The sequence below is a fragment of the Antedon bifida genome, chromosome 10, assembly GCF_963402885.1.
Source record: "Antedon bifida chromosome 10, ecAntBifi1.1, whole genome shotgun sequence".
NCBI classification, from domain to species: Eukaryota; Metazoa; Echinodermata; class Crinoidea; order Comatulida; family Antedonidae; genus Antedon; species Antedon bifida.
In genome coordinates this window covers 12,503,867-12,529,885 of record NC_136235.1, presented here as the reverse complement: position 1 = coordinate 12,529,885, position 26,019 = coordinate 12,503,867, and the positions used below count along the sequence as shown (strand labels likewise).

The following is a 26,019-nucleotide window of genomic DNA, read 5'->3' as shown; positions in this document are numbered from 1 at the left end:
CGCTTGGCCGCCGGTCTATTATTGACGTAACAGTTTTAAAGATATATTGTCCATCTGAAAAATATTTTTTATTTCAAATTTGTTTTTGAATGTGTCATTTTATTGTCACATAATAGTTATTTTACCTGAAAAAAAATGTAATTTAAAGCAAAAAATACTTAAATTGTCTGTCAGATTTTTTTGAGTTATAATTAAACGTTTCTAATTTTCTCTGTTTATATGTGAATTTTGTTACAGAAGTGAATAACTTTGATAAGAAACACAGACTCAATTTAGTTTATTTTATTGCTAAGGTCAAGTCTGGGGGTCACTTCATCACACCTAGATACTTCAATCATGGACTGTTTTGATAATTCAATGACAGCGAATTACAGTATTGTATATAATATCATGGGACTCATAAATACCAGAAATGCTTTGGGATTTGTCGTTCAACCGTTAGACTCTTTTCCCAGATGTTTTTTGGGTCCAGCAGCTGGTACCTATAAATTATAGTCGAGAATCGTTTTTCGCAAAAATGTCAGTGTCTAGTACTATAACTGCTGCTTGCTTTCATCTAATAAATCAGTCATCTCTTGTGACGTAGAGGGCTAGAGCAGCAGCGTGAAAAAATCAGTAGCTATGTTTCGTTTGTGAGTCCCATTAAAGATATAAGTGTGTCACCGTGAAAAGTAATTTTACATATTGGATAGGTAAAAATTAAAGATTATAGGCCTTTTACAGCAAATCCGTAGGTTCAGATGGGTTGTTTCGAAACTAGAGACCCGGAAGACCAGAGACGCGAGACCCAACTACGGGAGACCCACTATACGGAAAGGGAGAGCCCACTATACGAAAAGGGAGAGCCTGTCCCTGCGTACGAAAAGGGGATCGACTCTTACGAAAAAGGAGACTACGATACGAAAAAGGAGACTATATAATTATAGTATATATATATATAATTATACCTCCCCGATACATGGAGGGAGTATAATTATACCAGGGAGGTAACCCCCTGATGTAAGATGCTAGTCTTCCGAATACGATCGTCTCCCGAAATTCCGTTTTGGTCAATAAACATAAACAATATCCCGATAAATATAACAATATATCCCAATATTCTACGACCTCTAAAGTAGGCGGATCTATAGAGAGAGCCGCTAGAAAAAAATGTCGGCCATAAGGTGTTTTTCATTGGTTTGGTCTATATTATACTGGTACCAATGTTTTTCATTGGTTTGGTCACGTCTATATTATACTGGTACCAATGTTTTTCATTGGGTTGGTCTATATTATACTGGTACCAATGCTTTTCATTGGGTTGGTCTATATTATACTGGTACCAATGTTTTTCATTGGGTTGGTCTATATTATACTGGTACCAATGTTTTTCATTGGGTTGGTCTATATTATACTGGTACCAATGTTTTTCATTGGGTTGGTCTATATTATACTGGTACCAATGTTTTTCATTGGGTTGGTCTATATTATACTGGTACCAATGTTTTTCATTTGGTTGGTCTATATTATACTGGTACCAATGTTTTTCATTGGGTTGGTCTATATTATACTGGTACCAATGTTTTTCATTGGGTTGGTTTATATTATACTGGTACCAATGTTTTTCATTTGGTTGGTCTATATTATACTGGTACCAATGTTTTTCATTGGGTTGGTTTATATTATACTGGTACCAATGTTTTTCATTTGGTTGGTCTATATTATACTGGTACTAATGTTTTTCATTGGGTTGGTCTATATTATACTGGTACCAATGTTTTTCATTGGGTTGGTCTATATTATACTGGTACCAATGTTTTTCATTTGGTTGGTCTATATTATACTGGTACTAATGTTTTTCATTGGGTTGGTCTATATTATACTGGTACCAATGTTTTTCATTGGGTTGGTTTATATTATACTGGTACCAATGTTTTTCATTTGGTTGGTCTATATTATACTGGTACCAATGTTTTTCATTGGGTTGGTTTATATTATACTGGTACCAATGTTTTTCATTTGGTTGGTCTATATTATACTGGTACCAATGTTTTTCATTGGGTTGGTCTATATTATACTGGTACCAATGTTTAATAGATGCAAACTATGTTTTTATTTTTAATAGTGCCCTCTATGGATTGATGTAATTTTCACAATTTTATTGCGCCTTCTACAGTTAGAACCTTCCGATATTTTATTTTTCCCTGCAGCAAAGTCTACCGGGGACTCACAGAATGGCTACTAATTATTTATTGAAAGGTATTCTATCCATTCTGTCAGTTTATTCGTTTTTAATCATATGTATTATTTCAAATCAAAGCTTTAGCAACGTGCAGCACTTTTATACGCATTCGAAAAAGGGCAATGACGCTGGAAGAAGAACGACAGCTTTAAATATGACGTAAGTGGTAGAGCCTACTGTACCTTTTTTTATCTTTGTACAAGTATGAATTTTAATGTATTGTAATGGATCGCTTTAAAAAGCAATTAAGGATAGTTTACGTAAGATTTATTATCCTCAGAGGACACGAAGTAGCCGTCTTCTTGATGTTCGTAGTCAAAGACTGAGTAGGTGATAAAACCGAAAAGTAGCTCGTTTTGATAGCCTTGGGGGTTTTTTTTTTGGTTATTTTGAAAAAAATAATGCACAATAGCTAAAGTAAATACGATTTATAGTGTTCAATTCAACTGGATCACACAGGCAAAAAGAAAATGTCACATACCTGATGTTTGAACCCATAGTTACCAACCTGGAGGGTGGGGTTCGGACACGAAGTATTTGCACACTGGGGCGCGTGAAGAAGCGAATTTAGTTCACTGACAGCACTAGATGGCCGGAAATGGTACCATCGCACGTAAAATTCACCTCAAAAGTATGCAAATTTGTAGTACAAATGAAATATGCAAATAAGAGGGTTAATTACAGTCGTCCTTTATCTCGAAAACCAGATGCTAGAGAGTTGATCACAGACGTATTCAGAATTTACATATTTCTATTTGCTATAATGAAACTTTTTACAAAAATAATGTAACTAAAATGTCTGCACAGACTTTGTTTTGGACTCAAATGACTCGCATACAGGTTTCTATAGCCAGCATAGGACCATTTAGTAATTCCCAAAATCACGCCTTTGTCACGCACCATGAAATATTTAATCTATGGAGTGAAATTACAGTGTTCTCATATCTTGAAAAACGCTAATGCTAGAGAGTTAACTTATTAATTTGTACTACTAATTTGCATACTTTCGAGGTGTGTGACAAAGATGTGATTTTGGGAATTACTAAACGGTCCTATGCCGACTATAGAAAATCTGTATCCGAGGCCAACACAAAGTCTATAGGCCTACATTTTAGTCGCATTATGTATGCAAACAATGAGAAATGGGGTCAAGGGTCAAATGTCTCATTAGAGCAATATGTACATTCTGAGCAAGTTTTCAACTCTCTAGCCTTTAGCAGTTTCGACATATCGGAACCTGTAATTTCACCCCCTAATTTGCATATTTCATGTAACTTAGATTCATTAGAGGGAAGAACATATAGTCTCTACAGACATTTTAATTAACTAGATGTATTGAGAAATAGGGTCGAGTGTCGAGCAAATAGAAATATGTACATTCTGAATATGTCTGTGAAAAAAGTTCAACTCTCTAACATCAGTGATTTTCGAGATATATGACGACTGTAAAACTCTCTCGGACTAGTATTTTGTGGAGATATGGTAACCCTGTAATTTCACCCTAATTTGCATATTTAGGCTAATTTGCATATCCTCGGGATGAGTGATCTCCTCCATCGCAAAATCTCTGTTTGTAATTGGTTTCGCTTTGGGCTGGTTTTTTTTTCAGCTAAGATTGCCTAGCCTAAATAATAAATTGTGCTTGATTGAAATGTTATGAGCCCCGACGACAGGAGTTATCCCTTTTTGTATGTTCGGTAACCTTGGTGATGAGCGACCTTTCGATGGATTGTGAGCAGTCTTGACATTGATAGTGGTAGGCCTACGTCTATACACAGTGTAAATGTCTTGTTTGTCTTTATAGGAGAGCGTAACAAGTACCTGCGAATGGTATTTTCCGGTGTCGAGTGGACTGTAAAGCCATTCTTCCTGATCTTGCTCTGAAATGTCCTAGACATTGATATGTTGGAGTATGTACGATTATAGTATTTACGCCACAAAAGAGAGAAAAAAACGTCATCTTAACGCAACAATAGTTTTCCATTATTAAAGCCAGTTTCCACATGCATGCCCCATGTAACTACAGTCGAAATTCCTTTTCATTTCTAACCCTAGAGCTGCTACACGTTATGCATTGTTTCTGAATGATTTCCACTCATTTTCTCACCAAAATTCTATTATTGCTGTTTCAAAGTCTTTTTGGCCTGTTTCACGAGTGCCATCAATATAAAGGTGTCGTTATTCCATAGAGATTTTAATCTTATCATTTACCATACCTAAAAGCAATGCGTTAACCGCGTGGAGGAAATAAATAGGCCTAGGCCTATACACATTTATTTTCTCCATGATTTACAACGCTATATGTCTTTCAGCTAAAATTCTTCTTTCCAATCTGTATCATTAAAAAAACACATTCATTTGAGAATAACCCACATTAAGGTTAAGCATTTCCTAGTGGTAGTCTAGCATAATTAAACATTTATACATGGTATTTTACTACAATACTAATATGCTAGGGATTTGAAAATCAAACTTCCCCTTCCTTCCAATTAGCCAAAAATAAACACCACTTTTGCCGATTTTTTTCAGTAGGCTGGTAGTAGGTGTCAACAATTCTAATTTCAGCACACACACACACACGGAACTAAGTTTATCAGAAAGGTTCAATAGACATATTAATCAACAAGCTCTTGTAAAGTTCAAGTAAGATATTTTGTTAAAACTAAACATGACATTAATATAAATATAATAATAGAAAAATATTTCACTAAAAAATGAGAAAACTGTTTTCGGACATAATTGAATACGGTATATAAATATATACAGTATAACAAATAATTATAATATTTATCTCTGTGAATCTAAGATGATAGATTGCCTTGCTTGTATTGGAATTGCTGTGTCCTGATGTTGTATAAAAACACCTATGTCTTGTAGTTGTTCAGCGTTTTTATTTAAGCCTTAAACAACGAATTATATCCTGCGAATTAGCCGGTATTTCATTATGTAATATTATGTTCGCAGCATAATTTAAAAACAAAAATATAGTTCTAAAAACTATTTTAGATGTAACTAACTGTGCATATTTTGTGATAAGATATTGAAATAATAAGACATTTTTAAGAGGCAGAAAACTACACTGAGAAATATTGTGGCCATCCTATAAAGAAAAATTTTTTTTTTTCCAACAGACAGAAGATTGTGAAATACAGATGGTTTGACGCCAAGTTGTGTATTCTACTTTATGATGGACATTTACATAGTAAAATGTTTAAAAATTGGTACAATCGAAAGACCCGTCCCAAAGACTCTCCTCATTTAGGGACATACGACACATGCGCTATTGTAGGCAATTCAGGAGTGTTAAAACATAGTCATTGTGGCAAGGAAATTGACGAACATGACTTTGTTATAAGAAACAACATGGCTCCAACCGAAGGCTTTGAGAATGATGTTGGTACAAAGACAAGCTTGATGTCTATTAACAGTGCTTTAGTCAGTCAAATTAATATGTGCCTCGAAAATGCTACGTGTCTTCCTACATATTTGAAGAAATTTAAAAGACTTACTAATAACACTATATTGTGGTTTTCAAAAGTTTTCTCTCCATCTAAAAGTCAAAAGCAGTATTACAATTTTGCAGAATTTGTCAAAAACTCTTCCTTACCTCTACGAATCGGTTTTCCTACTGGAAAAATCGTAACAACTTGGTAAGTGTTTAAATGGTCATACAACAGATTTTATTTATTTGAGAGAAAAGAAACTAATTATGGTTTTTAAGGGTCAGTTTTCTTAAAAGTCAAACTTTAACTAGGCGGCGCTTTCCATTCATTTTAACTCATTTTAAATAAACAAATAACTGCAGCAAATGCTCAAAGCTCATGCAGCAAAAACACATGAGGTATAAATATAAATATATATATAATATTAAATATTGAATCAATCTTATAGAATGTTTTCTATTAGGCGAATTTATTTGTGCGAATCAAAATGGTTGACTAATGCGCATACGTATTAATGTTTTCATATTATTTTTTGGAGAAAAAATCGTCTTTTCCTGTGATGATTTGTTCTCCAGAGTTCCCTGTTATCGTCGTCGTCAAAGCAAATTCTGATCAGAACGTGGCTTCTCTAACAGTATTCTCTTCATCTCCTGTCTTAATCCTACTTGCTTGCTCAATAGAGCCAAACAATCTGCTATAGTCTTTTCCCATTTGCATCTTGGTCTTTCTATTCTTCTCTTCCCTGGAATATAAGCCTTCTTTATTCCATCTTGCCGCTTAATGTGACCAAAATAGCACAATTTCTGCTTTTTAACATACTGAAGCAACCAATCATTTGATACTCTAAGCTCCTCTTTTATGCTATCATTTGTGTGGTGTTGAGTCCATGGGACTCGCAAGATTCTTCGGTAGCATTTGTTTTCAAAGGCTGTGATGAATTTTTCATCCCTCTCTTGCGTAGTACTCATGTCTCGCAGGCATATGTAGCCACTCGAAAGACACATGCTTTGAGAATGGGCAGCTTGGTCACTTTGTCTTGTCCACGCCACAGCTTTTTCATCCCAGCGAGAGCTTGCAATCCCATGGCCAATCTGCTTCTGATTTCTTTGGTGTTATCTCCATCTCCTTGTATCCTGGAACCAATGTACATGCAATTGTCAACCTCCTCCAAAGTGCGGATCCACTTATTTCTATGTTCTTTTCATTTGCCACTTGCCAAGAAACTGAAATGTCTTTGGTCTTTTTCGCATTCATTTTAGACCATGCGATACGCCTTCTTCATTCACTGAATCAACAAGTCTGCTGAGGCCAGGTCTTGACTTGGACATCAAGGCAGCATGCGCTACACATCTTACCACCATCCTAATTCCATGACAATGAGCATTTAATACTAGTATACATGTTTATCTTCCCATAGGTTCTGGAAGCTAAATCATCCCTCATCCGGGTTACTGACGGTATCTGTTGCTGCAACGTTTTGTAGAAACATAACTCTTTATGGATTTTATCCATATTCAACATCACCATCTGGTCGCCAATTAACCTACCATTACTACGATAATTTTCCATTTAAAAATACTCATGATATGAACAGTGAACATAAAAAATTAACAAAACTCAACAAAACAGGCGTTATCAGAGTGATAACAAACGATTGCAATTAAGGAAACCCTTTTAGTTACTATAGTCAATGTCAGTTAGTCGAGAAAACCATCAACGTCAATTCTCATGTTGCTTAAAAAAAAAATCCTGTATAAAGTGTGCATGACGTTATGTCTTTCAATATTTTAAAGATGTATTGTCCCCCTGAAAAATAATTTTTGTTGAATATTCCATTTTAATGTAACCTAATAGTTATCCACTTTGACCAAAAATTGGATCGAAAAAAAGTGTATTTACCTGAAAAAAATGTAATTTAAAGCAAAAAATGGTCAAATTGGCTGCCAGCCAATGAGTTTTTAGTTGAATTTAACCATTTATTTTGTCATTTTATAAGTGAAAACATTTATTTTTTCGGGTTTTTTTTCTACGGAAGTGATTAACTTTATTAAAACTACAAAATAACATATTCAAAGTCTGATTTAATTAATCTTCATTTTTCATGTTTTTGGGGGACAATACATCTTTAAGTGGTGTACACGTGTTGAGAATAGGGATATTGGTAACAGTCTATTGCTTACACTGAAACTCAAATACCCCTGACAACCAGTGGTCATATGAGTTTGATTTTGGTTTCAATCTCCGACAAAATGTGTGACGTATTTCAACTTGAATGCAAATTCAGAGGACGACGTTACTTTCTTTCTTTCCTAGGAGCATTGCCTAGGCCATTTATTATATATAGGCCATTGGCCCGAATACATCAATGTAAATATAAACAATAAAATAAACTTAAACATATGTGTGCGTTAAATAATGTTTTCTCTTTATAAGCAAAGTAAATGTACTTAGCAAGGTAAGAATAAATATTTTCTTTTTTACTTGACATTAATAAAATAAAATTTTCAACAGAAGGAAATTTGAAGTAAAAAGATGGAAGAAATTGTTTTCTTAAATTATTATATAAAGGACATTGTAATAAAAATGAATCTCGTTTTCAACTAAAGTATTGTTATAAAGTTTACAAATTCTTTCCTCTTTCCAATTTCGTGGTCAAGAACACCTAATCTAAACTTTAATATTAAAGAAATGTTACAGTTAAAATAAATTCGTCGGAATAAATTTAGGCCTTAGATATTATATTGTCTCCCGTGAACATTTTTTTCTTTTGTTGAATATGTCATTTTAAATGTCACATAATAATCATTTACTAGTTAAATTTAAAAGTGAAATTATTACTTTTGTCTTTTTTTAATAACTTTATCAAAACGAATGCATGCCTACACATGTAAATCTTATTCTCTTATTTCTGTTTTAAGTTTTAGTCGGGGTTTTAGTGCCATGGCTCTTGGACGAACCGTTTGATACGGTCGAGTGCCATCGATATGGTGTCGTTATTCCATAGAAATTATTTCATTATTTATCATCATCCACGTACCTAAAAGCAATGCGTTAACCATGGGGGGATACAGGTACGTTTTTATTTAAATTTTAAAAAAAGACATTTCCCGCAATAGCAAATGTCTACTTTTGATTGTTTTAAAAACATTTTGAGGATAACCAGGAAAGAGTGAAATGTCACTCTTCCCTGGGATAATCCACAATCTATGGGAACTATCAGTTAAGGCTAAAAATATGTGGCACCAACCGAAGGCTTTGCGAATTGGTGAAATCAATTTTTTAAATGTATTCAACCATTAGCAAACAGGAGGTGATTACAAAATATACCTAATCAATAGAATTATTGTGTAGGATTACAGTACATTCACACTGTACCATTCAGTGACATCATCTATCCATGGAAATGGAACAAGTGTGAATGTAGCTGAATAGCGCCATCTATGAATTGTATTATAGCGCCTTCTATAATTTCAAACATCAGACATTTTATTTTTTCCAAAAGTCTCAGATGGGACTTATCACAGAATGACTACTAATTATTTATTAAAAGGTGTTCTGTCCATTCTGTCAGTTTATTCATTTTTAATCATATGTATTATATCCAATCAAAGCAACGTGCAGCATTTTTATACGCGTTCGGAAAAGGGCGATAATGGCACTGAAAGAAGAACGGCAGATTTTAATATGACGTAAGTGGTAGAGCCTATCATTTTGCTCTTTTGTATAATTTTGTATGAGTATAGAAGTCTATGTAAAGTTTGTAACTTAATTGCAATTGCACACGGAATAGGGCGATAATACCGAAAAGCAGACTGTTTTTATAGCAAGTTGGTTTCGTGTACAGAGACATACACTATATAGGCCCTAACATGTTGTTTTTTTAATCAACAGTTAAATCAAGTAGCCTCTACAAATAACAAGAAAAAAATCGATAGATCGAAAGATACATTCTTCAAACTTTATTCAAATATAAGGCACAAGAACTTTAACATTATTTAATAAGGCACAAGGAACATATACTATTTTAACTTACTTAATCTGTTTAATTTATATTATGCCATATCTTTCTCGCCACATAAATTCGTCAAGGTATTCCGTAACCATTCCCGTTTACACCCATTCTTTTTAACTTTAATTTTTCACGATTCCAGTAGGATTCTATGTTTTGAGTGTGGACTCCTGTTATTGGATCAACAAAATTCTTACTGTGGTTTACTGTTAAGTGTCCATCTACCACATCCAGGTCCTGTACTCTGGAATAAACCTTCCATTTATTTGATGGTCATTTTAATATAAGGCATATTTTGATGATTGAAACATCCATATTAATTATTTAATGATCAAGCATAGTTTGTTTTTCTCAAACACAGTGAAATACAAAACAATTGGCACAATGACACGAACAATATAAGCCTCAACAAGCCTGGCACACCCAACCCAACATATTGACTAACACCCCTATAAATAATAATGGAATAGTCCTATATTCAATACATGCCGAAAACTCAGGTTGATTTTTTTGTGAATATAAGTAGTGTTTACGCCACAAAAGAGAAACAAAAATACTAATCTTTACGATACAATAGTACAATAGCCTTAAGCCAGTTTTCGCATGCATGCCCCATAAATTCCTTGTCATGTATTGTACCCTGCTGCACCGTTATTGTCTGAATGATTTCCCTTTTCAACTCGGTTAATTCTCTTACCAAGATTCTATAATTGCTGTTTTATTTCTTTTGTTTTTTGGCCTGTTTTGCGAGTGAAATCAATATAAAGGTGTCGTTATTCATAGAGATTTTATTCTTAACATTTACCACACCTAAAAGCAATGCGTTAACCGCGTGGAGGAAATAAATAGGCCAAGGCCTATCATTTATTTTCTCTATTTTTCAGCTACAATTCTTCTTTCCTATCTCTTTCTGGTGCTTTTCATTTAAAAAAAATAAAAAAAACATTCATTTGAGAACTTGTTAGCAAAATTAAACATTTACTGTATACATGGTATTTACTACAATACTAATATGATTTGAATATCAAACTTCCCCTTCTTTCCACTCAGCAAAAAATAAACACCACTTTTTCCGGGTTTTTTTTCCAGTAGGCTGGTATTAGGTGACGACAATTCAAATTTCAGCACACACAGGGAACTAAGTCTCTCAGAGAAGTTCAGTAGACATATTAACCAACAAGCTCTTGCAAAGTTCAAGTAAGATATTTTGTAAACTAAACATTACAGTAGAATAATATAACCATAGGCCTAATGATTGTCGGCATACGCTGTTTAGGGTCACCCTCTATAAATAAGGTATAATAAAATAAATAAATAACAGAAATTCGATGACTAAACAATTAGTTTTCGGGCACAATAGAAATTCACTAAACAATTAGAAAACTGTTTTCGGCCACAATATTGAATATCGTCACTACGCATGATTTTGTGATAAAATATTTTTAAAAGACATTATTAACAGGCAGAAAATTACAAAATATTGAAATTTTGACGGCAAATCATGTACAATGAGAAATATTGTGACCATTCTATAAAGAAAACAATTTTTTTCTATTTCAACAGACAGAAGATAGTGAAATATAGGCGGTTTGACGCCAAGTTGTGTATTCTACTTTATGATGGAAATTTACGTAGTGACATGTTTAAAAATTGGTACAATAAAAAGACTCGTCCCAAAGACTCTCCTCCTTTAGGGACATACAACACATGCGCTATTGTAGGCAATTCAGGAGTGTTAAAACATAGTCATTGTGGCAAAGAAATTGACGAACATGACTTTGTTATAAGAAACAACATGGCTCCAACCGAAGGCTTTGAGAATGATGTTGGTACAAAGACAAGCTTGATGTCTATTAACAGTGCTTTAGTCAGTCAAATTAATATGTGCCTCGAAAATGCTACATGTCTTCCTACATATTTGAAGAAATTTAAAAGACTTACTAAGAATACTATACTATGGTTTTCAAAAGTTTTCACTCCAAGTAGCCGTCAAAAAAAATATTATAAGTTATCAGAATTTGTCAAAAATGTGTCATTGCCTCTACGAATTGGGTTTCCTACTGGAAAAATGTCAACAACTGGGTAAGTAGGATTAGTGTCATCCGAAAGGTCCACATTTCCTTCCTTGATGTTACGTTGTCTTTTAATTGAGAGCTTTTTGGTTATTTTATTTGTATTTCCCCATTGAAATGATCCAGCCACGGTTACTCAAAGCATTGCCATTTTATTCAGTGATTTGCCTTTGGATTCATATAGTATTTTGAAGATATCCTCAAAACTCGAAATGATTTTATGGTCTTTTAAATGTCATATTTCTTAATGTATCAAACGAGTAAATAGACACTCTTTCATTGTAACCTGACCGTAATAGGGCCTATATACATTCCTTCCATTCAGTTTCACTAAGTTTAGATGTTGGCCAATGACATGAACTCTAGGCAATAGAATAATTAGTACTTTTGTTAAAGTCAGTAATATTATAATGCTATATGAAGGCTTACTGATGAATCGGCAGGCAATACTAATGCACTTTAATTTATATTCTAGGTTCTGGAAGATAAAACGTGCTTCATCCGGGTTAATGATGTTCTCTGTTGCTGCAACGTTTTGTAGAAACATAACTCTTTATGGATTTTATCCATATTCAACATCACCATCTGGTCGTCAATTAACCTACCATTACTACGATCAATTTTCGTTTAAAAATAGTCATGATATGAACAGTGAATATAAAACATTAACAACACTCAACAAAACAGGCGTTATCAGAGTGATAACAGACGATTGTAATTAATAACCATTGTTTATTCTATTCTGACACGTTTTAGTACAAACGAAATTAAAAATGAAATCAAACCTAATATATGCCACAGTAGTATAAACGTTATCGACTATCTGGTGTATTAACAAATATATCTTATACAGTGTGATTTAGTTCTTATAAAATAAAAATAATTTATTCCTTAAAGTTGAAGTTATCTGGTAAAATAAAGTAGGACTATAGATTTAGAATGAAAATTGTTCACATTTCTTTGTTTTATGTAAAGGCCCAATCAGACATCGTCGTACGTCAAGACCCGAAGCGTCTTGATTTGTCGGTGCTGTCGTATTGCACCATACAGTCGGCTACTGAGTCTAGTTCAACAATATGTTGAACTGGGACAAAATGGTAGGCAAATGGTTTTCGGTTTTAAATGAATATATATGTTGTCCTGACCACACACAACAAATCAACCTTCTGTCATCCACCGCCTCCATATGAAAATGAGCAAAATATGCAAATTAGTATATTATATAAAACCAACTTTTCGAGGGAGGACTTCTTTTCGAGGTTTTACGGTATGCATAGTACCGTACTACGTTTATTGATTTCATTCCAGTCCATCAGCGGATCATCTCCACTAACAGACTATATCTCTAACTTACACATATACATTTTAGTCAATATGTTAATTAATATTGTTCGTGGTTCATAAAAACAATAGAAAGGTTAAATTTCCCAAAAAAAGTGATTTTTTTAAACAAAAATCACTCAAGTGTGACTTAAATTACGTTTTCACCTGTTATACATGGTATGTGATCTCTGGAAATACTTTCAATGTGTTCATTGGGTATGAAAACACAGGGTTTGTCACAAATAAATGGATTATTAGTTTAGGAGTGGAAGCTGTTATACATGGTACACTGAAAATGCAATGTGTTCATTTGGGTATTTTTAAGAGATATCGTGAAAATATGGGTTTTATATCAAATGTGTATATTTATGCTTATGTTCATATGAAGGCGGTGGATGACGGAGATTGATTTGTAAAACTGAAAAACCTTTTTTGTCTATAATGTTGTCCCGCTCATATGCTAGATTCAGTAGCCTAGTAGTTTTTAGGTCGTTGAAAGAATTTTAAACATGTTAAATTTTTTCCCGACGAGGTGACTCGTCTGGCCTCGTTTTATGACGCTGTCTGAGTTGGCCTTAAGAAATGTATCGACGGTCGTTATCGTCCTGGTATTGTATGGATGGTGTGTAGCAGCCTTTACGATTGTAAGACACTGTGAACAGAGGCCTATATTACAACAGTTTAGGGTGAATTTAAGGAAATCCCTCATGTTTAAATATTTCATTTTCTTTGTTTAACTGATTCATAGAGAAAATAAGTCTAATTTAAAACTCAATCTTATTTCTCTCGGATAAAATAAGAAAAAAATGCATATAGTCTTTGCATTCTTACTAGACTAGGCCTACTGTATCCCGTTTGCCTGTTACTTACATACTATTATTTAATTTCCGCCACTTGGAACAATCTACCAATTCACATTCGTCGTAACTCTTCATCGTCAAGTCAATTAATTAGCTACCGTAACCGGTATATATATTTATACATTTAATACATTTTTTTCTGAAACTACACTAAATACAAATTGAAAAGTGTATTTCAGTTAATTAAGAGTTCTATTAATATCTTTTTATTCATCAAAGACAATACAATACACGTACCAATAAAAAAAACCGTGTCTGGTGTAATTAGACAAATATTAAGAGTACTGAATTTGATGTAGGCCTAAATGAAAGGGATCTCGAAGAAACCCCTAGGAGATTGTGACAGGAAGCCCACTACATAGACCATTGAGATAATTAAAAAAATTAAAACCGTTTAAAGAAATAAGGTAAAGAGATAATAACAATAAATAGTAGACATTAATGTAATTCAGCAGTCCATATTGTATATTGCTGTAATACATTCAGTTTTGTACTGTACTATTCATGTTATTATAAATGGCTAGATTATTACCGCTATACTTTCAATCTGTTTCTGGTATCATAGAATTGTACCGTATGTCAACATTCATAATTCAATATCCATTGTTGAGTATCGGTTTGGCTGTGCAGACAAAAAATAATTAGAATTCAATTTTGTTTTTAAATGTATTCAACCATTAGCAAATAGGAGGTGATTACATTATACCTAATCATGTTACAAAGAACGAATTGATTTATAAGGTAGAATTAAAGTACATTCACACTGTACCATTTAGTGAAATAGTTATTTATCCATGGAAATGGAACAAGTGTGAATGAGCTGTGAAATACTATAGGCCTATTCACCTCATTCAAGTATAATTGTTTTTCAAAGTAGATTTATCGAAAAGCCTTTGATGTAATGTTTTCCAACATGTATCAAAAACAACAAAGAGATACTGAATAGGAAAAATGATTACAAAGAAACATTTGTGTTAGATAGCAAAATCACTAAATTAGATCTGAGTATGAATGTGTAATAACTCAGTCAAACCCATCTTTAACGCATCTTAAAGCTACTGTACATTCACACTTGTTTATGGCGCGCCAAGCTGTCATTTATTCGGAAACTAAGATATTTAAAACTAAGATATCTCCATTAATAGAGATATCTCTATTTAAAACTAAGGTATCTTAGTTTTAAATAGAGATATCTTATTTTCAATAGAGATATCTTATCTAGGCTTATATCTTATCTTATCTATATTCTTAATAGAGATATCTCTATTTAAAACTAAGATATCTCTATTAAAAACTAAGATCCCTCTTGAATAAATGACATTTGGCGTGCCATACTTATTCTGTTTAACGTGCCGTTTTGTGCAATAATTGTTGTTATTATAATTACTATTATTATTATTATTAAGTAGCGCCATCTATGTATTATAGCGCCTTCTATTATACAGTAGTCTGAACCTTCCGATGATTTTATTTTTCCAAAAGTCTGAGATGGGACTTATCACAGAATGGCTACCTTCCGATGATTTTATTTTTCCAAAAGTCTGAGATGGGACTTATCACAGAATGGCTACTAATTATTTATTGAAAGGTGTTATATCTATTCTGTCAGTTTATTCATTTTTAATCATATGTATTATTTTCAATCAAGGCTTTAGCAACGTGCAGCATACGCGTTCGAAAAAGGGCGATAATGGCACTGGAAGAAGAACGGTAGCTTTTAATATGACGTAAGTGGTAGAGCCTACCATTTTACACTGAGTAGGTGATAATACCGAAAGGTAGACTGACTTGGTTTCGTATACTAATAGGGAAATCCGGTTGATATTTAGCACAAAGCCTTAACGTGGAAATACGATTATAACGAGCATTTTGGTATAACTTCGTTCTGTTTCTTATCATCGATCTCTGACGATTTATTCTTATATTAACCTCTACAACTCTTTCCATCACCTGCAATTACATACTTTCTTTTTCTTATCTTTTTTTATTCTCTCTGAGTAATTAATTGTTCATTTGTAATTTTACTACACATTCCTAATGCTTTTCTAGTTGTCTAAACATCATTACAGTACAGTAGGTTTAACTAATAGAAAGCGTATTCTGTGAAAAAAAAGGAAATTTATTAAAACCAACCCATTATTAAAGCGTTTCCACCAAAGTAACGCCCCATAGTCACTATGCAGTCGCCATTACTTCCTAAGAAAACGCCTCAAAAGAAATGTGAAATTGGAGTTGTTATTCATTGTTTCCCCTATTCAACTCGGGCATAGATTGTATTATTGTCTACCGTAACAATGTGTTAACTATGCATGAAATGATGTATTTATTGTATTGATGGTTTAACCATGGAGCTATAGCCTAAACTTGTTATAGTGCTAGTTTAGTATAATTGTATCTCTTAATAGTTTGCTAAAAGTTGTTGTCAGAACTGTAGATCAGATATATTACTAATTATTTGTATAATCATGCACCTGTAATTTTGGTCCATGGTAAAATATTTGAAGAAAGAATATTATTAGTTACAACCTGCTTGTTCACGGAATACGGGAAATATCTACGTTCTGGTTCCATATTCCAAGAGGCCGAAGGAATGAAATGAAAATATTCAATGTTAAGAATATACAATATACACCTTACGGTAGTGCTCACACATTGACAGGATATGTGTAGATTACTAAAATGCTTTAATGTGTACCGTATTACATCATATAGACTATTATTATATTAAATCGTTGTCCTTTCCCCTTTTCAGTCCTTTCCCCTTTTCAGTCCTTTCCCCTTTTCAGTCCTTTCCTCTTTTCAAGTTTATAGGCCTACCCATATTTATTATATTCCATCCAGTAACTAGTATTCATTTTATTTGTGTATATAAGGAGATGTAGAAAATAAGCGACTCAAGTTTACTACATTAAACTTCTATAAGACTGCAAACCTAATACATGATATTTGAATATTCAAACTTCCTATCTCTCCCTAATTAACAAAAAATAAACACCACTTTTGCCGTTTGTTTAAAGATGATTATATCAGTCACATAGGCCTATCTATCCCTTTTTTCAGTAGGCTGGTAGTAGGTGTCAACAATTCAAATTTTAGCACACACACGGAACTAAGTATCTCAGAAAAGTTCAGTAGACATATTAACCAACAAGCTCTTGCAAAGTTCAAGTAAGATATTTTCTAAACATTATAGTATAATTATAAATAGGCCTATAGGCCTAATAATAGAAAAGTATTTCGGACTTGTATATTGTAACATTTATCCATATTGTAACCATTTTTTGTCATCGTATTTTATTATGTAGTATAGCATATTTGCTAAAATAATAATAATAATAACAAATATTTTAGATGTAACTAACTGCGCATGATGATTTTGTGATAGGATATTAAGACATTTTTGCAGAAATATTGAATGGAAATAGTGTAGCCTACCATCCTACAAAAACAATTTTTGTTCTATTTCAACAGACAGAAGATAGTGAAATATAGGCGGTTTGACGCCAAGTTGTGTATTCTACTTTATGATGGAAATTTACGTAGTGACATGTTTAAAAATTGGTACAATAAAAAGACCCGTCCCAAAGACTCTCCTCCTTTAGGGACATACGACACATGCGCTATTGTAGGCAATTCGGGAGTGTTAAAACATAGTCATTGTGGCAAAGAAATTGACGAACATGACTTTGTTATAAGAAACAACATGGCTCCAACCGAAGGCTTTGAGAATGATGTTGGTACAAAGACAAGCTTGATGTCTATTAACAGTGCTTTAGTCAGTCAAATTAATATGTGCCTCGAAAATGCTACATGTCTTCCTACATATTTGAAGAAATTTAAAAGACTTACTAAGAATACTATACTATGGTTTTCAAAAGTTTTCTCTCCAAGTAGCCGTCAAAAAAAATATTATAAGTTATCAGAATTTGTCAAAAATGTGTCATTGCCTCTACGAATCGGGTTTCCTACTGGAAAAATGTCAACAACTGGGTAAGTAGGATTAGTGTCATCCGAAAGGTCCACATTTCCTTCCTTGATGTTACGTTATCTTTTAATTGAGAGCTTTTTGGTTATTTTATTTGTATTTCCCCATTGAAATGATCCAGCCACTGTTACTCAAAGCATTGCCATTTTATTCAGTGATTTGCCTTTGGATTCATATAGTATTTTGAAGATATCCTCAAAACTCGAAATGATTTTATGGTCTTTTAAATATAATATTTCTTAATGTATCAAACGAGTAAATAGACACTCTTTCATTGTAACCTGACCGTAATAGGGCCTATATACATTCCTTCCATTCAGTTTCACTAAGTTTAGATGTGGGCCAATGACATGAACTCTAGGCAATGGAATAATTAGTACTTTTGTTAAAGTCAGTAATATTATAATGCTATATGAAGGCTTACTGATGAATCAGCATGTAATACTAATGCACTTTAATTTATATTCTAGGTTCTGGAAGATCAGACGTGCTTCATCCGGGTTAATTATGTTCTCTGTTGCTGCAACGTTTTGTAGAAACATAACTCTTTATGGATTTTATCCATATTCAACATCACCATCTGGTCGTCAATTAACCTACCATTACTACGATCAATTTTCGTTTAAAAATAGTCATGATATGAACAGTGAATATAAAACATTAACAACACTCAACAAAACAGGCATTATCAGAGTGATAACAGACGATTGTAATTAATAACCATTGTTTATTCGATTCTGACACGTTTTAGTACAAACGAAATTAAAAATGAAATCAAACCTAAAGTGAATATACCACAGTAGTATAAACGTTATCGACGATCTGGTGTATTTAAAAATATATCTTATACAGTGTGATTTAGTTCTTATCAAATGAAAACAATTTATTCCTTAAAGTTGAAGTTATCTGGTAAAATAAAGTAGGACTATAGATTTAGAATGAAAATTGTTCACATTTCTTTGTTTTATGTAAAGGCCCAATCAGACATCGTCGTACGTCAAGACCCGAAGCGTCTTGATTTGTCGGTGCTGTCGTATTGCACCATACAGTCGGCTACTGAGTCTAGTTCAACAATATGTTGAACTGGGACAAAATGGTAGGCAAATGGTTTTCGGTTTTAAATGAATATATATGTTGTCCTGACCACACACAACAAATCAACCTTCTGTCATCCACCGCCTCCATATGAAAATGAGCAAAATATGCAAATTAGTATATTATATAAAACCAACTTTTCGAGGGAGGACTTCTTTTCGAGGTTTTACGGTATGCATAGTACCGTACTACGTTTATTGATTTCATTCCAGTCCATCAGCGGATCATCTCCACTAACAGACTATATCTCTAACTTACACATATACATTTTAGTCAATATGTTAATTAATATTGTTCGTGGTTCATAAAAACAATAGAAAGGTTAAATTTCCCAAAAAAAGTGATTTTTTTAAACAAAAATCACTCAAGTGTGACTTAAATTACGTTTTCACCTGTTATACATGGTATGTGATCTCTGGAAATACTTTCAATGTGTTCATTGGGTATGAAAACACAGGGTTTGTCACAAATAAATGGATTATTAGTTTAGGAGTGGAAGCTGTTATATGGTACACTGAAAATGCAATGTGTTCATTTGGGTATTTTTAAGAGATATCGTGAAAATATGGGTTTTATATCTAATTTGTATATTTATGCTTATGTTCATATGAAGGCGGTGGATGACGGAGATTGATTTGTAAAACTGAAAAACCTTTTTTGTCTATAATGTTGTTCCGCTCATATGCTAGATTCAGTAGCCTAGTAGTTTTTAGGTCGTTGAAAGAATTTTAAACATGTTAAATTTTTTCCCGACGAGGTGACTCGTCTGGCCTCGTTTTATGACGCTGTCTGAGTTGGCCTTAAGAAATGTATCGACGGTCGTTATCGTCCTGGTATTGTATGGATGGTGTGTAGCAGCCTTTACGATTGTAAGACACTGTGAACAGAGGCCTACATTACAACAGTTTAGGGTGAATTTAAGGAAATCCCTCATGTTTAAATATTTCATTTTCTTTGTTTAACTGATTCATAGAGAAAATAAGTCTAATTTAAAACTCAATCTTATTTCTCTCGGATAAAATAAGAAAAAAATGCATATAGTCTTTGCATTCTTACTAGACTAGGCCTACTGTATCCCGTTTGCCTGTTACTTACATACTATTATTTAATTTCCGCCACTTGGAACAATCTACCAATTCACATTCGTCGTAACTCTTCATCGTTAAGTCAATTAATTAGCTACCGTAACCGGTATATATATTTATACATTTAATACATTTTTTTCTGAAACTACACTAAATACAAATTGAAAAGTGTATTTCAGTTAATTAAGAGTTCTATTAATATCTTTTTATTCATCAAAGACAATACAATACACGTACCAATAAAAAAAACCGTGTCTTGTTTTTAAATGTATTCAACCATTAGCAAAGATCTAGGAGGTGATTACATTATACCTAATCATGTTACAAAGAACGAATTGATTTATAATGTAGAATTAAAGTACATTCACACTGTACCATTTAGTGAAATAGTTATTTATCCATGGAAATGGAACAAGTGTGAATGAGATGTGAAATACTATAGGCCTATTCACCTCATTCAAGTATAATTGTTTTTCAAAGTGGATTTCTCGAAAAGCCTTTGATGTAATGTTTTCCAACATGTATTAAAAACAACAAAGAGATACTGAATAGGAAAAATGATTACAAAGAAACATTTGTGTTAGATAGCAAAATCACTAAATTAGATCTGAGTATGAATGTGTAATAACTCAGTCAAACCCATCTTTAACGCATCTTAAAGCTACTGTACATTCACACTTGTTTATGGCGCGCCAAGCTGTCATTTATTCGGAAACTAAGATATTTAAAACTAAGATATCTCCATTAATAGAGATATCTCTATTTAAAACTAAGGTATCTTAGTTTTAAATAGAGATATCTTATTTTCAATAGAGATATCTTATCTAGGCTTATATCTTATCTTATCTATATTCTTAATAGAGATATCTCTATTTAAAACTAAGATATCTCTATTAAAAACTAAGATCCCTCTTGAATAAATGACATTTGGCGTGCCATACTTGTTCTGTTTAACGTGCCGTTTTGTGCAATAATTGTTGTTATTATATTACTAATATTATTATTATTAAGTAGCGCCATCTATGTATTATAGCGCCTTCTATTATACAGTAGTCTGAACCTTCCGATGATTATATTTTCCCGAAAGTCTGAGACGGAACTTATCACAGAATGGCTACTAATTATTTATTGAAAGGTGTTATATCTATTCTGTCAGTTTATTCATTTTTAATCATATGTATTATTTCCAATCAAGGCTTTAGCAACGTGCAGCATTTTTATACGCGTTCGAAAAAGGGCGATAATGGCACTGGAAGAAGAACGGTAGCTTTTAATATGACGTAAGTGGTAGAGCCTACCATTTTACACTGAGTAGGTGATAATACCGAAAGGTAGACTGACTTGGTTTCGTATACTAATAGGGAAATCCGGTTGATATTTAGCACAAAGCCTTAACGTGGAAATACGATTATAACGAGCATTTGGGTATAACTTCGTTCTGTTTCTTATCATCGATCTCTGACGATTTATTCTTATATTAACCTCTACAACTCTTTCCATCACCTGCAATTACATACTTTCTTTTTCTTATCTTTTTTTATTCTCTCTGAGTAATTAAATGTTCATTTGTAATTTTAATACACATTCCTAATGCTTTTCTAGTTGTCTAAACATCATTACAGTACAGTAGGTTTAACTAATAGAAAGCGTATTCTGTGAAATTTTTTTTTATTAAAACCAACCCATTATTAAAGCGTTTCCACCAAAGTAACGCCCCATATAGTCACTATACAGTCGCCATTACTTCCTAAGAAAACGCCTCAAAAGAAATGTGAAATTGGAGTTGTTATTCATTGTTTCCCCTATTCAACTCGGGCATAGATTGTATTATTGTCTACCGTAACAATGTGTTAACTATGCATGAAATGATGTATTTATTGTATTGATGGTTTAACCATGGAGCTATGGCTTAACAACGGCGCTCGTGTTCTTTGGAACATTTGTCTTTCAGCTACAATGCTTCTTTTCTTCTGTATCTGATATTTATTTTTTTTTTTCATTTTAGTTTTAAAAATCAATAAAAAAAAAACGAATAAAAAATGTCTACCCGTGATTGTTTTAGTCTAACAAAGATATATATAAATTAGATTGATTGTAACCCACAATATCTATGGAACTATTAGTTGGGCTAGCAAATTTGCTAAAATGCATGCCTCCTAGCCTAAACTTGTTATAGTGCTAGTTTAGTATAATTGTATCCCTTAATAGTTTGCTAAAAGTTGTCAGAACTGTAGATCAGATATATTACTAATTATTTGTATAATCATGCACCTGTAATTTTGGTCCATGGTAAAATATTTGAAGAAAGAATATTATTAGTTACACCCTGCTTGTTCACGGAATACAGGAAATATCTACGTTCTGAGGCCGAAGGAATGAAATGAAATATTCAATGTTAAGAATATACAATATACACCTTACGGTAGTGCTCACACATTGACAGGATATGTGTAGATTACCAAAATGCTTTAATGTGTACCGTATTACATCATATAGATTATTATTATATTAAATCGTTGTCCTTTCCCCTTTTCAGTCCTTTCCCCTTTTCAAGTTTATAGGCCTACCCATATTTATTATATTCCATCCAGTAACTAGTATTCATTTTATTTGTGTATATAAGGAGATGTAGAAAATAAGCGACTCAAGTTTACTACATTAAACTTCTATAAGACTGCAAACCTAATACATGATATTTGAATATTCAAACTTCCTATCTCTCCCTAATTAACAAAAAATAAACACCACTTTTGCCGTTTGTTTAAAGATGATTATATCAGTCACATAGGCCTATCTATCCCTTTTTTCAGTAGGCTGGTAGTAGGTGTCAACAATTCAAATTTTAGCACACACACGGAACTAAGTCTCTCAGAAAAGTTCAGTAGACATATTAACCAACAAGCTCTTGCAAAGTTCAAGTAAGATATTTTCTAAACATTATAGTATAATTATAAATAGGCCTATAGGCCTAATAATAGAAAAGTATTTCGGACTTGTATATTGTAACATTTATCCATATTGTAACCATTTTTTGTCATCGTATTTTATTATGTAGTATTTGCTAAAATAATAATAATAACAAATATTTTAGATGTAACTAACTGCGCATGATGATTTTGTGATAGGATATTAAGACATTTTTGCAGAAATATTGAATGGAAATAGTGTAGCCTACCATCCTACAAAAACAATTTTTGTTCTATTTCAACAGAAAGAAGATCGTGAAATATAAACGGTTTGACGCCAAGTTGTGTATTCTACTTTATGATGGAAATTTACATAGTGACATGTTTAAAAATTGGTACAATAAAAAGACCCGTCCCAAAGACTCTCCTCCTTTAGGGACATACGACACATGCGCTATTGTAGGCAATTCAGGAGTGTTAAAACATAGTCATTGTGGCAAAGAAATTGACGAACATGACTTTGTTATAAGAAACAACATGGCTCCAACCGAAGGCTTTGAGAATGATGTTGGTACAAAGACAAGCTTGATGTCCATTAATGGCGAATTAGTCAAGAAAATAACTAATTGTTTTGAAAATGCTACATGCCGTCCTACATATTTGAAGAAATTTAAAGTATTGAATGATACCATATTATGGTTTTCAAGGGTTTTTTCTCCAAGCTCTCGTCAAATGCAATATTATGCGCTATCGACTTTTATCAGAAATCATTCAATACCTTTCCGAATCGGTTTTCCTACAAAGCCATTGTCTACCACTGAGTAAGTGGAACTATCTTTTTCAGTTTAGCAATACATCAACGATATTATATACAAAAATTTGTCTGCGAAACGGGCAGTCGATCAAAGGAAACTTCCAGCTGAAAAGAAAATTTAAAAATAGCACATGAGCACGATATCTTAAACACATTTTATCGTACATTTTTGTTTTTTTTTATTTGTTATGGGCCTACTTGCATTAATTCAAACCTCTGTGCAGTTTTCGATAGCTCCATATTTGTACAATTTTAGCACCTCATCGTCCCAACCACCAGATTGATCAGGTAGGCCTACCTCTAAACATTAATTCACACCCATCTCCAGATTCTTTTTGGTCCACTTTTTCATAATTCGCACTCATCCAATCCTTCATACTGCGTTGTAGTCTAAGTATACATGTTTATTTTGTCTATAGATTCTGGAATATCAAGCGTGTTTCATCCGGGTTAATGATGTTCTCTGTTGCTGCAACGTTTTGTAGAAACATAACTCTTTATGGATTTTATCCATATTCAACATCACCATCTGGTCGTCAATTAACCTACCATTACTACGATCAATTTTCGTTTAAAAATAGTCATGATATGAACAGTGAATATAAAACATTAACAACACTCAACAAAACAGGCGTTATCAGAGTGATAACAGACGATTGTAATTAATAACCATTGTTTATTCTATTCTGACACGTTTTAGTACAAACGAAATTAAAAATGAAATCAAACCTAATATATGCCACAGTAGTATAAACGTTATCGACTATCTGGTGTATTAACAAATATATCTTATACAGTGTGATTTGGTTCTTATAAAATAAAAATAATTTATTCCTTAAATTTGAAGTTATCTGGTAAAATAAAGTAGGCCTATAGATTTAGAATGAAAAATGTTCACATTTCTTTGTTTTATGTAAAGGCCCAATCAGACATCGTCGTACGTCAAGACCCGAAGCGTCTTGATTTGTCGGTACTGTCGTATTGCACCATACAGTCGTATAGGCTACTGAGTCTAGTTCAACAATATGTTGAACTGGGACAAAATGGTAGGTAAATGGTTTTCGGTTTTAAATGAATATATATGTTGTCCTGACCACACACAACAAATCAACCTTCTGTCATCCACCGCCTCCATATGAAAATGAGCAAAATATGCAAATTAGTATATATAAAACCAACTTTTCGAGGGAGGACTTCTTTTCGAGGTTTACGGTATGCATAGTACCGTACTACGTTTATTGATTTCATTCCAGTCCATCAGCGGATCATCTCCACTAACAGTCTATATCTCTAACTTACACATATACATTTTAGTCAATATGTTAGTTAATATTGTTCGTGGTTCATAAAAACAATAGAAAGGTTAAATTTCCCCAAAAAAATGATTTTTTTAAACAAAAATCACTCAAGTGAGTCCACATGGGTGGAGGATACCGGCGCTATATAAATTTTCATTTATTATTATTATTATTATTATTATTATTATTAAATTACGTTTTCACCTGTTATACATGGTATGTGATCTCTGGAAATACTTTCAATGTGTTCATTGGGTATGAAAACACAGGGTTTGTCACAAATAAATGGATTATTAGTTTAGGAGTGGAAGCTGTTATACATGGTACACTGAAAATGCAATGTGTTCATTTGGGTATTTTTAAGAGATATCGTGAAAATATGGGTTTTATATCAAATTTGTATATTTATGCTTATGTTCATATGAAGGCGGTGGATGACGGAGATTGATTTGTAAAACTGAAAAACCTTTTTTGTCTATAATGTTGTCCCGCTCATATGCTAGATTCAGTAGCCTAGTAGTTTTTAGGTTGTTGAAAGAATTTTAAACATTTTTTCCCGACGAGGTGACTCGTCTGGCCTCGTTTTATGACGCTGTCTGAGTTGGCCTTAAGAAATGTATCGACGGTCGTTATCGTCCTGGTATTGTATGGATGGTGTGTAGCAGCCTTTACGATTGTAAGACACTGTGAACAGAGGCCTACATTACAACAGTTTAGGGTGAATTTAAGGAAATCCCTCATGTTTAAATATTTCATTTTCTTTGTTTAACTGATTCATAGAGAAAATAAGTCTAATTTAAAACTCAATCTTATTTCTCTCGGATAAAATAAGAAAAAAATGCATATAGTCTTTGCATTCTTACTAGACTAGGCCTACTGTATCCCGTTTGCCTGTTACTTACATACTA

At 32.9% G+C, this 26,019-nt stretch overlaps 3 protein-coding genes and 1 long non-coding RNA gene across 6 annotated transcripts; all 4 read left to right on the top strand.

Annotated features, from left to right (window-relative positions):
• Positions 1-607: 607 nt before the first annotated feature.
• Positions 608-12,525, top strand: LOC144853675 (alpha-2,8-sialyltransferase 8B-like). 3 transcript variants are annotated; one of them, XM_078711444.1, is made up of 5 exons: positions 608-692; positions 2,300-2,380; positions 4,751-4,864; positions 5,353-5,871; positions 7,082-7,364. In XM_078711444.1, the coding sequence occupies exons 2-5, from the start codon at positions 2,376-2,378 to the stop codon at positions 7,326-7,328; spliced, it is 885 nt and encodes a 294-aa protein (XP_078567570.1). In that variant the 5' UTR covers positions 608-692; positions 2,300-2,375; the 3' UTR covers positions 7,329-7,364. The 3 variants fall into 3 exon arrangements, with proteins under 3 accessions (XP_078567570.1, XP_078567569.1, XP_078567568.1); XM_078711443.1 differs by lacking the exons at positions 608-692; positions 5,353-5,871; positions 7,082-7,364 and adding exons at positions 10,766-10,870; positions 11,237-11,755; positions 12,221-12,525 and having other exon boundaries at positions 2,307-2,380; XM_078711442.1 differs by lacking the exons at positions 608-692; positions 2,300-2,380; positions 4,751-4,864; positions 5,353-5,871; positions 7,082-7,364 and adding exons at positions 9,177-9,353; positions 10,763-10,870; positions 11,237-11,755; positions 12,221-12,525.
• A 3,091-nt stretch (positions 12,526-15,616) lies between these two features.
• Positions 15,617-17,096, top strand: LOC144853684 (uncharacterized). Its single transcript, XR_013614406.1, has 2 exons — positions 15,617-15,655; positions 16,992-17,096. It is a non-coding gene; the product is annotated as an uncharacterized LOC144853684 (long non-coding RNA).
• Positions 17,097-17,417: 321 nt separating this feature from the next.
• On the top strand, positions 17,418-18,791 carry LOC144854456 (CMP-N-acetylneuraminate-poly-alpha-2,8-sialyltransferase-like). Its single transcript, XM_078712417.1, has 2 exons — positions 17,418-17,918; positions 18,384-18,791. The coding sequence occupies exons 1-2, from the start codon at positions 17,476-17,478 to the stop codon at positions 18,628-18,630; spliced, it is 690 nt and encodes a 229-aa protein (XP_078568543.1). The 5' UTR covers positions 17,418-17,475; the 3' UTR covers positions 18,631-18,791.
• Positions 18,792-21,198: 2,407 nt separating this feature from the next.
• Positions 21,199-24,749, top strand: LOC144853674 (alpha-2,8-sialyltransferase 8B-like). The gene is made up of 4 exons (XM_078711441.1): positions 21,199-21,373; positions 22,904-23,011; positions 23,305-23,820; positions 24,233-24,749. The coding sequence occupies exons 1-4, from the start codon at positions 21,204-21,206 to the stop codon at positions 24,477-24,479; spliced, it is 1,041 nt and encodes a 346-aa protein (XP_078567567.1). The 5' UTR covers positions 21,199-21,203; the 3' UTR covers positions 24,480-24,749.
• Positions 24,750-26,019: the final 1,270 nt, after the last annotated feature.